This window comes from Ascidia mentula, chromosome 1, assembly GCF_947561715.1.
Source record: "Ascidia mentula chromosome 1, kaAscMent1.1, whole genome shotgun sequence".
NCBI classification, from domain to species: domain Eukaryota; kingdom Metazoa; phylum Chordata; class Ascidiacea; order Phlebobranchia; family Ascidiidae; genus Ascidia; species Ascidia mentula.
The window spans coordinates 10,544,696-10,559,596 of record NC_138566.1 but is presented as its reverse complement, the minus strand read 5'-3'; the positions used below and the strand labels follow the sequence as shown (position 1 = coordinate 10,559,596).

Genomic DNA, 14,901 nt, shown 5'->3' with positions numbered 1-14,901 from the left:
AGAATTAAGATTCGTGATGTGGACATCACGCCCCCTCTCGGTGTTAATGGGAGTTTCACAAATCGTAGATAAGCTCCGTATACAAACACAAAAGATCGGCCTTTGCGTTATGACTTTTACCATTAAAGACAAAACTATCCTACTGCCAAGCTCGAAGATAACAAACTAAAATTCCACCATCGGTAAAAAATTTTGGTGCTTTTCTGGATGCATCTTGTATTAGCACAAATTGCTCAACTGTACAATAATACCTCGCCTTTACATCTGTATTTCACTTTTTGATTCCACGGAATTCGTGGTGAGTTGGACATAGAGTAGCTGTCTTATACCTGAAGGTTTGCCAAATATCACAGTTATAAGCATTTTATTTGTTTCTTCACGCTGCCTGACGAAAAATACACATGCAAGTTTGGACGACAGGACATTCCGCACAGAAACAAAAAACGATTTCATCAACGCCTGCACGAGGACAGTCATCACCGAAATCCCGTACAGTTAAAACGAGATAAAATATTGAAGCGCGCTTCGTCAGGCAGAAGTAATGAAGACTTGCAGCATCACGTGACATTTCGATGGTTATGTCGCAGGTCTGCAGCCGATGGATACACAACTTATGCGGATGTCAAACAACATACAACACAATCACAAAACGAGCTCGTTCAGCCCCAGAGAACGTTATGTAGCATAGCATATGTCCTTTGTGAGCAATCACATACCAAGGGTTATTTGACAAAAGCTGTTGCTCAATACTGGAGCGGGCAAGTTAAAACCGTCAAGTGAAGAAACGACGTCGACGCATTGAAAGCGAAGCAAAAATTGAACTGCGAAGAAAAGGAATGTTCATATTAAACATATTGACGACACAAGCGAATGTATATATGACTTCAGAGGTTGCGCAAGGATCTCCTGTCAAAAATCACAACACTGCGATTCTCCAACGCAACGGCCGGTACAGTGGCAGGCATGGGTTTGCATGTTTTACGAATATACCGGGGTTTGTGGAACTAGTTCGTAACCACTCAAGTGTTGTCGAAATGCGTGGGAGCGGTGTTCATGCATGAATTGACACATTTTCTGTGGATAATTGAACAGAAAACTTGACAAGCCCAAAAACTTCCACCAATTACGTCACTCAAACGAATTACGTCACAACCGAAATTATAATTTTTTGATAGCATTTAGGCAAAACCACGATTGACAATTATTCTCTCTCTATATATGAAAAAATACATCACTACTCAAAACAGACAAATTGTAGAAGACAGCGAGGTAAAAACGTGCTTGGAAACAATCCACTACCGTTGAAATTGGGCAAATGTTCGATTACACGAAATCTGTGGACAACCCGGTTCTTCACAAACACTGTGTGAAAATAAAAGGAATAGCTGTAGTTTTACAAGAGGAAAACTGATACAATGCACAACATACTCAACTTTAGGTTGAGAAAAAAACGCATGTCATTTGATGGGAAAGAAGAACAGACGCCCGTTTTCGAGAAGTGTATGAGCGTTGTGAGCACATTTTCCAGACAAGCAAATGAAAAGAAAGCACCCAGTAAAGGTTTTGAAAGTCAAGTTCAAGGATTCATGCCGGGCAATTACAGAAAAAAATGCATTTGGCTGAAGTGGCAACGAAAAGGCTTTTGTAGAAAACATTGTTCTAAACTTGAACGAACTTTTTTATTCGAGTCATTGGAACATTCCAATGGTAGACAAAAATACAATTGCTCCAACGTTTACAGAAGTAGCAGGGTTTAACCTGATATGCTCCAAATGAAAAACAACTTGCCAATGTCAGTAAGACTGGTTCGAAACAGTATTTCATTAATTGAAAGCAATCATGTTAAACCGTAAACAACACGGATTTCATTAATGGAAGTGGCACGAAACAAAGTTTACTGCCTATGAAAAGGCAAAAATCGATCCTGGACCTCTGAACTCCCCAGCCACGCAATTAAACCAGAATCATTGGCTGATTTCACGTGACTGTGCCCATGACGTCACTAATTCAGCAGCGAAATCCTTCTTCTCCAACGGGACCGCCCATGAAGTCAGCCTCGGTCATTCCGCCGAGCACAGTGCGAAAATATGTTGCCACGTCGACAGGACGTTGCGCCATTGCTCGCAGGTTGTCATCGACCAACAGTTTGTCGTACTTGGGTCGTTGTTCAGAATCGGCAATGGTCATAGAATTGATAAAGTTGACAAAACCCTCGCTAAATACAAGGCCGTTCACGTAGGTTCGCAACTTCGGGGGGTCCCCACGCACCACCTAAAATGCAAAGTATAAAGTAGCAATGGTTTGCGTTTTACAAATAAAATGTCAAAAATCTACAGTCTAAATTTCTTGACAAACATGCGGCCAAGTGTCAATAACCCAATATTTGTATTTTGAGTTGAATTTTTTTTCCCAAAACAGTCCAAACTCTACTTGGACTTCCTACTTTGCAATATGGAGCTTGCATAGAATGATTGTGCTTATTTTCAGTGGAAAAGTACCACCAAAACTTGAAAGTTTGGCATGGGTGAAAAAGGGCTGTGAAAGTGGTTTAAACTTTAAACAAACATTCCAAACCTGTGTGAGTTGATCGAAAACATTGTTCCATTTTGGGTAGGGGAAATTCCCTGTGGCAAGTTCGATTAAAGTAATTCCAAGACTCCACACATCAGATCTGACATCATATCCTGTGGTTGTGAAAACATTGTTCTTAAATATTGCACATGCGTATTATGAACATGCTATGTAATGATAGCTGCCCACACTATGCATGCCAGTATATGAAACTGCTTCAGATTATTGTCAGCTATTTTACTGGAAATAGTGTTAACTTCGCCCAGATAGGTAGATGCATATATCACAAAAACTATACATACTTGAATACAAAAAATTAAACTGGAATATAAAGCACAATGTATCCTCTTACTGTGACACAAAACTGCAAACAGCACTTGTGTTCAAATGCCATGCAACAAACAGTGACATAAAGATAAGATATGGTAAACCAAGCTACCATTTCTTGATTTGCTGGTATCAATTCTCTCGGGGGCCATATATGGTCTGCAGCCTGCATCACGTGTTCTTGCAATTGAGTTAACCAGGTGACCACTGATGCCAAAGTCGCACAGTTTTATGTTTCCCCCTCGATCAATAAGAATGTTTGAAGGTTTTACATCTCGGTGAATGATTTGAAGTTTCTCCTGAAAACAAACAAATCATTCACTCAGCATGAAAAAATTGCAAGATAAGGTATAAGATCATGACCGATTTCAATGTCAGGAGAGATAATATTTTATGTATATAACTGTGGAGCTGTTTGTGTTCCATAAAGGGATACAGGGAGTTTGTTTTCTTTGAATTGCCTGTTGTCTCAAGCCTAAGCCAACAGTTATTCTGACCTTGCTCAATCGTTACAACTGATTGTCAGTTTGTGAGGTATTTTACATTATTATATTCTTGTATTAGTGTTGGTTTTAACTGTGTTGTTTGTGTTTTTAAGCGATGCCAATGATGCCTGCAAACACAGCGAAATAGATACAACAAAAAACGTTAAACAGACAGACGACTCAGGATTATTTATAATATTTTGTGCTGATCTGTTACTGAGTCTCCGTTAGCCACAGAGACAACAGGCGATTCAAAGAAAACAAACTCTATATTACTGTGAAGGATAGAAATAAATAACAAGGTTTAAGTTAATAAATAGTAACAACAACACAAACATGCGTTACATTATTGCATATCATAATCTACAATGGGCATTCTTGTTTCAACATACTTTCAAGTAGTCCAAAGCTTTCACTGTAGCAACGGCAACTTTGCCTAAAACTTCCTCCGGAATTCTCAAATTTTTTCTGTGATACACAAAACGGTAAAATTTGTCAAGAGAAGTGGCCATGAGTTCCATGCATATCCAGCAGTCCCCTTCCCAGAACAAAGCTCCATAGAATTTCACAATGAAAGGACAATCGCTGCTTCTCATTACCTGCAATGGACATGTAAATATGCATGTACACACAAATATGCACATCACAAAACAACTTAAGCCAACTGCATTTAAAAGTTTAGAATATTTTCAGTGTCCTTACCACATCCAGATCCATCAGAAGTCGTTTCTGTTCCCGCTCATCAACTGTTGAGCGAATTCGCTTCACTGCCATTTCAGTTCCACTTTTCAAGTGTACCATTCGATTCACAGAACCAAAAGCCCCTCGTCCAATTTCTCCAAAGTCACGCAAGTCGGAAGCAACAAAGTCGAATGCCTAAAAAATGACATAAAATTGTAATTTTATTTTCCCATATCACAATACCAAGGTGATCATAGGCGCCTAGACCGGGGGGGGCAGCGCCCCCCCCAGGTTTTTCAAAAAATAAACGAGTGGCTATTACGCACGTCTGTCACTCGTCGCATTTGCAACGTTCGAAGAAAAAATACCTAAAAACAAAGTGTTTCTTGTGCGACGCACATAAAATATGTAGACCTAGTTTTGCTTGCGTAGCTGACATCGGTTGTTGCAACGTCAGTCTCGCAGTATACTATGCCAACAGGTACTTATTGGTTGTGTCATAGACCGATCTCGTGTGTTTATCGTTAACGCCGCCCTTTTGGCTAATACGCCTCATGAATTGAAATTCAAACACAGTTTCCATCCTTGATGACGTCATAACATAGCCGCCCCCCCTGGAAAAATGAAAACTAGGCGCCTATGCAAGGTGTATATTATGTATACCTATGCAGTGACGCCAAGACACAGTAGGATGTATCTTACATTACAAACGCATGTTTGTTCCTTATCACACAAAAACTTGATAACTTTTGTTCAATGTACATACACATGATTTTCAAGTATGGGCAACGTACATTGGCAACTCAAACTGCTTGTCTACAAGAGCGTTAATCAACCTCCGGCATCTGTTTCTGAACAAACTTGACCATTCAGACTCGAAGAAAATGTAAAATATTTCTTACAGTGGTATTTTACCATACAAAATCATGGCTTGCATGGTAACAACGTTCCAGTACAATAACAAATATATATACATATATATACAGCCATTTTTAAGGGAGTTAGTTCTATCAAGCTTTCTTAAACCACACACAAATTGATTTTGCAAGATGCTCAAAAGATTACACAAAACATTTATGGAATAATAAAGTGCACAGACTGAAGTATATGTAAAAACTTTTTAATTTAAAGGATATACGCACCTCATGTCCAGGTTCAATTTTAAGTTTGCCCACACTCTCTTGGCTGTAAGTCCTTATGATATGTTCCGGTGTCATCCGGTTTGGGGTGTTAATACTACCAGATGACGATGAAGTGGGAAGAAAACGTCCAGAATCAGTGGACTGAGAAGCAGGCGACGGCGACCTTCCTTTGAAGCTCAATCCCTCCATCGGCGAACTCAAACCAGTTTGTCCTGGGGATAGAATTCCGAATCCCTGTGTTATTCCACCAGGAATGTTTCGGTTGTTTGGGGAATATGGGTTGAATTGGCCTCCAAATGGAATGGGTTCGATGTTTGGCCGTACAGGGTTTAGTTGCTTCGGAATCATTCCAGGTGGTAGTTCTTCCTCCATGCGACTCGCATTAGATGCTGCTCCATGTGATTGCATGCTTGGAAATGCACCGAACCCCTTTGGGCGAGCCTTGTGGTTTGGATTTTCCATTATGCCCAAGCAGTTGCTAAGCAGTTTGAAACCTACTTCACTACCACATTGCTGAATATTGTTGCTGGTAATACTACAAACAAAAGGTGTTGACAAATTTGGTTCAATTGTATAATGTAGGCTATTGAATTATTTCTGTTCTTTTCAGATAAACAAAGAAATTGTGGTTTTGTCATATCCTACAAACTTTAACTGATCGATTTTGTATGCTTTTAAATTCTTTAATAGGCTATAGCCTAATTGTAAGAATTATTTTTTTATTAAAGTGATTGATGCAAGAATTTTTATCAATGAAACTTGGTGAAATAAAACATGCAACATACAAAAAGCAGCAAATGAATAATCAATGTTTCGCGATATTATTGTTATTATTGAACAAAGTTGTTTGCAATATTCGCAAAACAACAACAACCATCCAAACTTACCACAAGCCGGTAGTGACGTATTTTCGGAATGAGAAGCAACTTTTGCTGCCTGTCGCTTGTCGCGTTATTTTAACGATAGTATGTAACTTTTCCATAAGTTTTAGAAATATACGTAATTATCACTTATCGAAACGTATCTTTTAAAGGTAAAATTCTGTCAGATTCCGCATAACATAAATACTTTTCGCCAAAACAGCCTTGTCAGTATCTGTAAGAATCCTTTAGGATAAAATGACATAATTCTATCCTAAAGGATTGACGAGAATCACTTGACCAAAAGAATGCTTTGCTTCTTTAAAGTCTTAGCTTTTGCCCTCTTAAAGTGGGACACCGTAACACAAATACAAGTTTCTTCTCATCAGGCCGCTTCAGTTTTTAGTTATAACATGTATGCCACAAAATGAGACTAGCTCAGGGCTAGAAAAGCGTAAACAACGAGCCGAAACATTCAAGCACGCTTATGTTTCTACTTTAAATATCTTTGTCCACTTTGGTAGGTATTGCGGTATTGGGCAATAAAAAATATTTGAACACAACCTTTATCGCAATCGTTTGGCCAGAAACGCGTATGTGTTTGTTTGAATAAAATTCCTGCTTGTAACACACCAAGAGGGATGTTAGTTGACAAAAAAAAATCGCCAGTTAACAAAACTTAGAACGCGAGTTACTCGGCCGCCCTACGAGGTAGCGGAATGATTTTTTTTACACGTGAAAGTTCATAGGCTGACCTATCGAACGATATCAAAACTAGAAAAAAAAAACATATTCATATTCGTTTATGAAATCATATGCGTATTATGTCATAAGTTGTGAAAGAGAGATTCGCCCAGTAAACTGTTAAGGCAAAACATTCTACGCGCTTAACTCTTTCAAAGGATGCAAAAATATTTTTCGATTGGGTAAGTGCAGAAATATGAATTTATGTTTCGAAAACATGAAAAAACTTTGAAAGGTATAGGCATGACATAGTAGAAAGCAATGTTAAACTCCCGAAAGGACGTTTTTTATACATAGTTTGATGAAGTAAATTGCGGATACTTGAACTTCCAAACATACAGCGGCACAGAAAGAAAAAAGGTTACGTTCAAGTGAATCGTGAACTTTTCTTCACAAACGAGATTCATTGTGGACGTTGAGGTGGAACAGTGCATGGTAGTTTCAATTGCAATCGATTACATAAGACCATGGAGAGTTTAATAGTCACAGGTTTGTGCGTTTGGTTCGCTATTTCTGCAACAGCCCAATCTACTTGCTCCATGACAAGTCCTTGTGCGTTTACAGGTAAGCGATATAGGCTAAGTTATAAGATATTTAAAGAACAGCGACACACTTTTGTGTAATTTATAGCTTGATCGCCGAATTAAACTAGTTTGATGTTGCTTTATTGATACTAAGGTATCCTCATTTGTAAAATTCAGCTTATGTAACTTACAATGCGATTGTGGTTGTTGATTACAGGTGCTGCGACATTTAGAAAACCGGCCGAACTAGTTTCCGATGGTGGGTTTCTTTCGACCAACCTGCAAGTTGGAATTGATGATTTCACCTTGGATTGGTTCACCACACAACGACGACTTTACAATGGAAGCTTTCCTGGCCCCACGCTGAGAATCAAAGCTGGAGATCAAGTTCGACTCGATTTGGTATGCATAGAGATTCGATGTGACAGAATTAAACACGCATTTTTCGATGTGGGGGAAAGGGGGAAAACATGAACAACACACATGTTTAGTTGACACTTTGTGACCACAAGCTGGACGGTTAAATAAAGTTGTATGGTAATAACTATGAAAAAATATGAATAGGGTCCGGTTTTGCGGAATAAACCAACGGCAAACAATTCCCAAGCGCTTGGATTAGAGATTAAATGGGTCAATGGGTTTTCGATTTGACCTTCTACCGTTATCAGGTAAACAACCTGGAAGAACCCGACTTTCGCGATGCTCCGGCCGCGACATTCAGATATCCAAACACCACCAACCTGCATACACACGGTCTCCACATAAGTAGTCAGGTGAGGTTTTCGAGTGCACTCTGAAATTATAAGAAATATCTTGGGCAAATCGGCCTGCACTGCATTGTACAAATGTGCCTAATGTTGCAAATTTTCGTTGGGTTGTTCATGGCGACATTCCGAATGCGTGAATACTGCTTCACGCCTTGGCTATTTTTGTTTGTTTTATTAATAAATTCAATTAGTGGTTGCCATCATGACTTCATTACGCGCGCTTGAAATCCTGTACTGGATCCCAGGCAGTCGCATGACAAACCTCGCGGTAATTAACAACGTTGGAAACCCCGTACTGAAGTCTATTGAGCATGTGACTGTGCATGACCTTCTTGTTCTTTCCGAAAGAAGTGTTAATGTAGGGTTGTGCAATATCTTCCATAATATGTATGTATATTTTATCGTTGTCATAAAAGAACGTTTCTCATCTTAATCAAATTTTGTTAACAGACCCCGCAGGACAACATTTTAACGCGTGTTGGACCGGGAGAAACTTTCGCGTACGACTACATAGTCGACACTCGGCAATCGGCAGGAACGTATTGGTATCACCCTCACCTACACGGAAGCGTGTTTTTCCAGGTGCTTGAATTCAACTAAACCCATGGCTTGTGGGATTTTGGGAACGAAAGTTCAAGCAATAGTTGCTTGCGATTTGTAATACCCCATTTTCCTGTCTGCATTTTAGTTGTTTATGTAAAAGTCAATCAAACGTGAAATTCGTCCAATGTAGAACTTAGGTGGAATGGCGGGGATGTTGATCGTTGAAGACGATCCTCAAACCATGTCCGCTGAACTCGACTCGGCATCTTGTCCGAACAACTGCGACAGAGATATTCCAGTGGTTTTCCAACTCTTTCAATACTCGACTGCGGATGACGGAAGTTATTCGTTGGCGCAACGTGACATTCACGACAACGAAGCGTTTAGGTTAGTGTTCCTTTTTGCGAAACGTATGAGTATAGATTGTATGGAAGTTGGGTAAAAAAGAGATACAAATTTGATTTTGTTTGACTTATGCATGTATTGTTTGCAAGACAATATTCACTCCATGCTGGTACAGACAGTATCTTTCTCCTTCCACAAGTCGAAAATCAAGGAATCCAGCGTTGTGTATAATGGTCTACTCTGCAACGCCGCACGTTTTTTCTGCCTCAGGAAATGTATACTTGTTCGTGTGCACTCAACCTTACAAAGAGACAATCAGTCGTGCACAAAGATGAATCGGTGAACTTTTTCAACTAAGCGTATCTTTGCAGATTCAGCAACTTCAACTTAGAAGGTAGTGAAGAGAATTTGGAACAATGGCTCGAAGATCCAGCCAACAATATTCAACATTTCCTCGTGAATGGTCAACTGAATCCAACGCTCACCACGCAAGCAGGACAGTTAATGCGTTTTAGGTAATGAAAAAAATATCATGTATTACACAACACCTCCATTCTATTGCTCGTGTTGGCAGTAAGGTAGCCCGATTGACGGGCTGGTGTTACGCGTGTTTTGTTACTCGTTGTACAAGATTAAATTCACTAGATTCTCCACTGCTTATGCATGCCTGCAAATAACACACATTTCAAAAACTCAGGTGCAAACGTATTGGAGAAAATAATAGGAAACGTCAAAACCGAACAGTATTGTTTACACGCACGACTTGTGTACAAAAACCATGCTGCTACCTCGTAAGGTGGCCGAGTAACCCGCGTTCAAAGCTTTGTTAACCGGCGATTTTTCTTTTGTTAACTACCATCCCCCTGGTGACTTGATAATTCTTTCTTGAGGTTGCTCAACGCCGGTGGGATCTACGCACTTGCTCTCCAGATAACTGGCCAGAATGGCACTTCTTGCTCTGTGAAGGAAATCGCTTTGGACGGGCATTACCTCAACGAGCCACGAGACCAAAGACTGGGCAGAAGTCTACTGGTGGCAGCGGCGCGGGTTGATTGGCTGGTGATCTGCCAACAAGCAGGGCAGTATGAGGTATGTTACCTTAATAAATGTTGGAAGTGAGCATTGTCGTGGTGGTGGTTTTGTATACTTCGGTTCTATCGCAACACCAATTAGGAATTCTATGTGCATTACCGTACTGATTAAAAAACACCCAAACCGAAAGTTTTTATTAGGGCCAAACCACTTTGTTGGAAATGCAAATTGGGAAATGGAAATGCTTTGGCCATATTACAGGTTTATTTTTGGAAATGTGTAAGGGGAAACTGGTTGTTATTGAATTGCTTTGCCATATGCGGAAACCAGTTTGCTATTTCACGTTCGCAAATAAGGCAATCCAAACTTTCTATTGGTCATACGGTTTCTGTTTTTGTCAAGTTGGTACTTTCTGATCTCTGTATTTTCAACAGAATAATACAACTCTCCACATTTGTGCAGCTGTGTTTGCACTCCGTGATTTACCGAAAAATTTTCGGATTATTTCAGCACTTCTGTAAAAGTATTGTAACGGACCACTTTTTGAGGCTGGCTATAGACCTGTAAGCCGCGCGACTAGTGTTTATTGCAGCTTTTACTCGTTTCAAGGTCACGCCATAAGGCTTTCCTCGAATGAAGGCATTTATTCAACAAGCATTTGTGTAGGAAAACTGTTCAAACATTGTTTTACCATCTCATTCGATCACAGCCTAGTTTAAAACAGAATCGGCAATTAGTATTAGAACACACAACAAAGACGCAATTGCTGCCACGTTGTCACTTGGGCACAAACAGCCACATGTTGTGTGACGTCATACACAGTAACTGGGAAGCAAGTATATTTATGTCGTTGTCTATTAATTACTCTTCAGCCCCTTGAAACTCGGGCAGGTATATTACTACAAACTATAAAATCTACAACACGTCATCGCTTCTCTAACATTTCAACAATTCAACTTTTCTTCCAGCTTCGTTCAACATTTTTAAGTGACGATCATTTGTCCATGGGCGAACACCCAAGTTTCCATGGGGTTTTACTTACCATTGACGTGCAAGGAGCCGCTCAGAGTTCGAGCTTTCCTCAGTCCTTACCTACGAGGCCAGAGTTTGAATCTGACTTGCGCAACAGCGACGCATGCGGCAAGTTTGCGGTGGAAGTGACACCTACCGACACACTGAACAGGGAGGACTTCGATCCAAGTATCATAAGGTATATAAGGGAATAAACAGATTGTGTAGCCTCATGTGTTTCGAGGTACTCGAACCAACGAGCAGCAGTTTAATCATAATCACGCTTGTTAAAGGGAATAAGAAGGTCTTCTTAGAAATGAAGAATTTTCAAGTCTTTTATATGTTGTAACAACAGTGTGAGTCTATATTCAATGCAACTACTTTTTGATAAGTGGTCTACTTACAAGAAAAATACATTCAGCGTTAAAGTGACACAGTGCTCTTGACAAGATTTTTCCTCTATTCAAACATATCGACGTTTTACGATAAACCACAAGTACAGCAAAATGATATTTGGTTTATGGTAAAACGATGTGTTTAAACAAGACAAATCCTGTTTTTCAGGAGCAAGGTGACTTCAAAGCTGATTTTTTTTTGTTTTTTTGTTTTTTGTAAGTACAGTAAAACGATACCTTATACATGTACCTCGTATGACAACTCTTTACTTTTTAATGTATTTGGATCAAGGTATAAAACAGAGGTGGACACAATACAAGAGTGGCACCTGACAAACAGCGAATATGTGACGTCACATCCTATCCACATTCATGTCAACACTTTTCAGGTTTACTTTGTCATTTGGGCTTTTGATATTCCTGCGTTATACACTTTGGTCTTTTTTTGCTGTAAAACAGATTATTTCTTACAACACGTACACGGGCCCAGTTGGTGTCGACAACGGAGAGGATCAGTGGAAGTTTTTCAGTCAGGACAACCAGACCTGCACATGGCAACATAGTAATTATAATGGTATGTACAAGTTATGTTATCTTAATTTCATTACAATTAGCGACAGTTCTTGTCGTTTCCAAATGACAAGTTGTGCTGTATATGTTGTTTAGGCGAAATTACTGAGCGTAATCACATCTTAAAGCCATCTATTTTGTTTTCCTTGTCAGCAAGTGTCCCTATTGACATTCCGCCTTCTATGCTGAACAGTCTGGGTCACGAAGGGCGCCACCAAGCGGGTGGTGCAGGTACGATTGGCTATGCTCAATTGGGAGAATGGAGGGATACGATTTTGGTTCCGGCTCTCGGTAACATAACGGTAAGAATTATCACAAAGCTATCACAGTAAGCTTTTTATAGCCTACTTTAACTTTATAGTGCTATTCTTGCTGACAGGCATAGTAATTAATAAGATTAGTTCTTCTGGCACTTAAGTTACGAATGTGTTTATTGTAACCAACGTTTCGTCAACCATCCGGCGAGACTTCCTCAGGGCTATGTAGCAACAATAATACATCAAGCGCATATAACACCAAAAACGTAGGAAGTCTCGCCGGATAGTGGACGAAACGTCGGTTACAACAAACACATTCGTAAAGTGCCAGAAGAACATTTTTTAAAAATTACTTTAACTTTGTTTATATCTTGCAGATCCGCTTTCACGCCGACAGGTATACAGGAAAAGTAGTCGTTCATTGCCATTTACTTGGCGACGCCGACCAGGGCATGTCAATGCTAACGGAAATTGTTGATAAAGGTTGGACGTAGCTGCGCATTTCTAGGACTTTATTGTCATAAGAAAGTTGTCAATGACTGTTAGAAAAAATGTCCAAGTGACAAGCAAATTGCATTGCTACCTTAATGGTTGGCACCAACGATTATAAACATATAAATGCTTGGATAATGTAACGTTGACAAATTCTTGCATTACTCGCCATTACGGTGATAAATTCGAAATTGCCCTTCAAATTCAAAATATTTTTTACCGTAAAAATGACCAAATGTGAAAAGCTTATAAATTTACTTATGTGTCCAACTTTGCTTTGCAGGAGGCAACCTAGATGCCCAAACCCAGTCTGCCGGTGCAAACCAATGGTCATGCATTGAAAACGAAGTCGTAGACAACAGTAAGTGTGGGACAGCTGATATTCGACCAAGGTGAACGCACGAAGCGTAGATGCCTCTTTCGCACGAAGCTTTGTTCACAGAGGAATCATCCCGACATGTTTTCTCTTTTCGATTGCAAAAGCGAGAGTTTCTTCCCATTCATAAGCATGAGTGTTTACCCATTCATAAGCATGAGTTTCTTCCCATTCATAAGCATGAGTTTTTACCCATTCATAAGCATGAGTGTTTACCATTCATAAGCATGAGTTTCTTACCATTCATAAGCATGAGTTTCTTCCCATTCATAAGCATGAGTTTTTACCCATTCATAAGCATGAGTGTTTACCATTCATAAGCATGAGTTTCTTCCCATTCATAAGCATGAGTTTCTTCCCATTCATAAGCATGAGTTGGGTTCTCTGGGTCCTTTACCTGCACTGGCTGTACTGGCTTGAAGTACATGCCTAACCGTGTAAGACATAGTCTGTTAATTATTGTTACTCAAATATTATTTTATCGGAATTTCAGGTCATTGATCAACATCCTGCTGGGAACATATATTTGTTTTGCCATTTGGTTTTGAAAATATCGTACAGACAATTGTGCTTTAAATTCGATTAAATTGGAATTTATTTTTGTCGATTTCATCATATGGAATACGAAACATTGTTGTGGTTACAAATAAAATTCACTTTCAATATACAACATAACCACGCCTAATCACTTCGTTGCTTCGTGTGTTGCCCAAACATGAAAGTTTTCGAGAAAAATCTTCATGAAATTGTTAAGCGTGTGAGCTGGTAAGTAGATTAATCTTTAGGCAGCAGAACTGATAAACTTCCCTGTCACGTCGACCGTTCGACCGCGCTTGTCGCTGTATCAGCATGCGGGTAACGTAATTTAACAGTTATTTACAAATCATAATTCGTATTTTTTGCTTCACTTGTAATAATCGACGCTAAAAATACCTCTGGGCGACCCAGATGTTGGGAAACACTGCCCTAACTTGCTTGCTTGGGCATGAGTAAAAAATGGGTATTTGACAAGCCACCTCCCTCAGCACCACGAATAAAAGCTTTACAAACAGGACGTTGAGGTTTGTTTGTCAGACTGGTGTGCAAAACACGCGCGACTAATGACTCGGCTTCACTTTAGCTACAGCAGACTTTAAAGGGATTAAAAAATTGTTTCGGAAACAGTTTAGAAAGAAAAAACTTTGCAAGTATTAGTTTCAGGTATAGGTTTGTCGAGTAAATGTTTAGATATTATATGAAAGTAAAACAGCATCACCCTGAAACGGTACTTATTGGATTTTGTCAAAAGATCCATCAGCGAGTTTTCGTTAATGCATATCTTAGCAACAATAAACCGCAAAAACGAAATAGCGCACTTGTGGAATCAAAACTCTTTTGCAGTCCAGCTGGTACGGCCGTAACCAATCAATCAAACAAATATCTGATTGTTCGAAATATTACCACATAACTTTCATCTAACATAAACAATCAAATAACTTAAAAAAGCTCCGTAAATGTAAAACATGTTTTTTGTGCTACATCACTGTTTTTATTACTTGCATTGATCTCACAAAGTTCTCATAAAGTGGTAAACCGTTTTGTATTTTGCGATTGCCGTTTCTACAGTTGAGACCTAAGAGTGACGTACTATGAATGCGATTTCAAAAGACGCAACAAAGAAGGTATATGACGCAACAAGGAAGGAAAAGAATAAGAATTTCTTCTGAATAAGCACAAATACAAACGATTGCACGACAGGCGCAGTGTGAACAGAAAACCGTTGTACTTTCGCATAACTGT

At 39.4% G+C, this 14,901-nt stretch overlaps 2 protein-coding genes across 3 annotated transcripts; one reads left to right on the top strand and one right to left on the bottom strand.

Moving 5' to 3' along the window:
• Positions 1-347: 347 nt before the first annotated feature.
• On the bottom strand, positions 348-5,737 carry LOC145893887 (dual specificity mitogen-activated protein kinase kinase 4-like). Its single transcript, XM_082982263.1, has 6 exons — positions 5,207-5,737; positions 4,086-4,259; positions 3,776-3,982; positions 3,011-3,197; positions 2,575-2,684; positions 348-2,271 (listed from the first exon to the last, which is right to left on the bottom strand). Exons 1-6 carry the CDS (start codon positions 5,666-5,668, stop codon positions 2,008-2,010), a joined length of 1,404 nt encoding a protein of 467 aa, XP_082838389.1. The 5' UTR covers positions 5,669-5,737; the 3' UTR covers positions 348-2,007.
• Positions 5,738-7,191: 1,454 nt separating this feature from the next.
• On the top strand, positions 7,192-13,797 carry LOC145893873 (multicopper oxidase mco-like). Of its 2 annotated transcripts, none has more exons than XR_014401525.1 (14): positions 7,192-7,374; positions 7,552-7,736; positions 8,003-8,107; positions 8,552-8,683; positions 8,835-9,031; positions 9,361-9,504; positions 9,880-10,078; positions 10,990-11,231; positions 11,720-11,816; positions 11,887-12,001; positions 12,151-12,299; positions 12,632-12,737; positions 13,030-13,260; positions 13,332-13,602. XR_014401525.1 is itself a non-coding variant. In XM_082982249.1 (14 exons), exons 1-14 carry the CDS (start codon positions 7,278-7,280, stop codon positions 13,668-13,670), a joined length of 1,932 nt encoding a protein of 643 aa, XP_082838375.1. In that variant the 5' UTR covers positions 7,192-7,277; the 3' UTR covers positions 13,671-13,797. The 2 variants fall into 2 exon arrangements, 1 of the variants encoding a protein (XP_082838375.1); XM_082982249.1 differs by lacking the exon at positions 13,332-13,602 and adding an exon at positions 13,616-13,797 and having other exon boundaries at positions 13,030-13,138.
• The last annotated feature ends 1,104 nt before the right edge of the window (positions 13,798-14,901 follow it).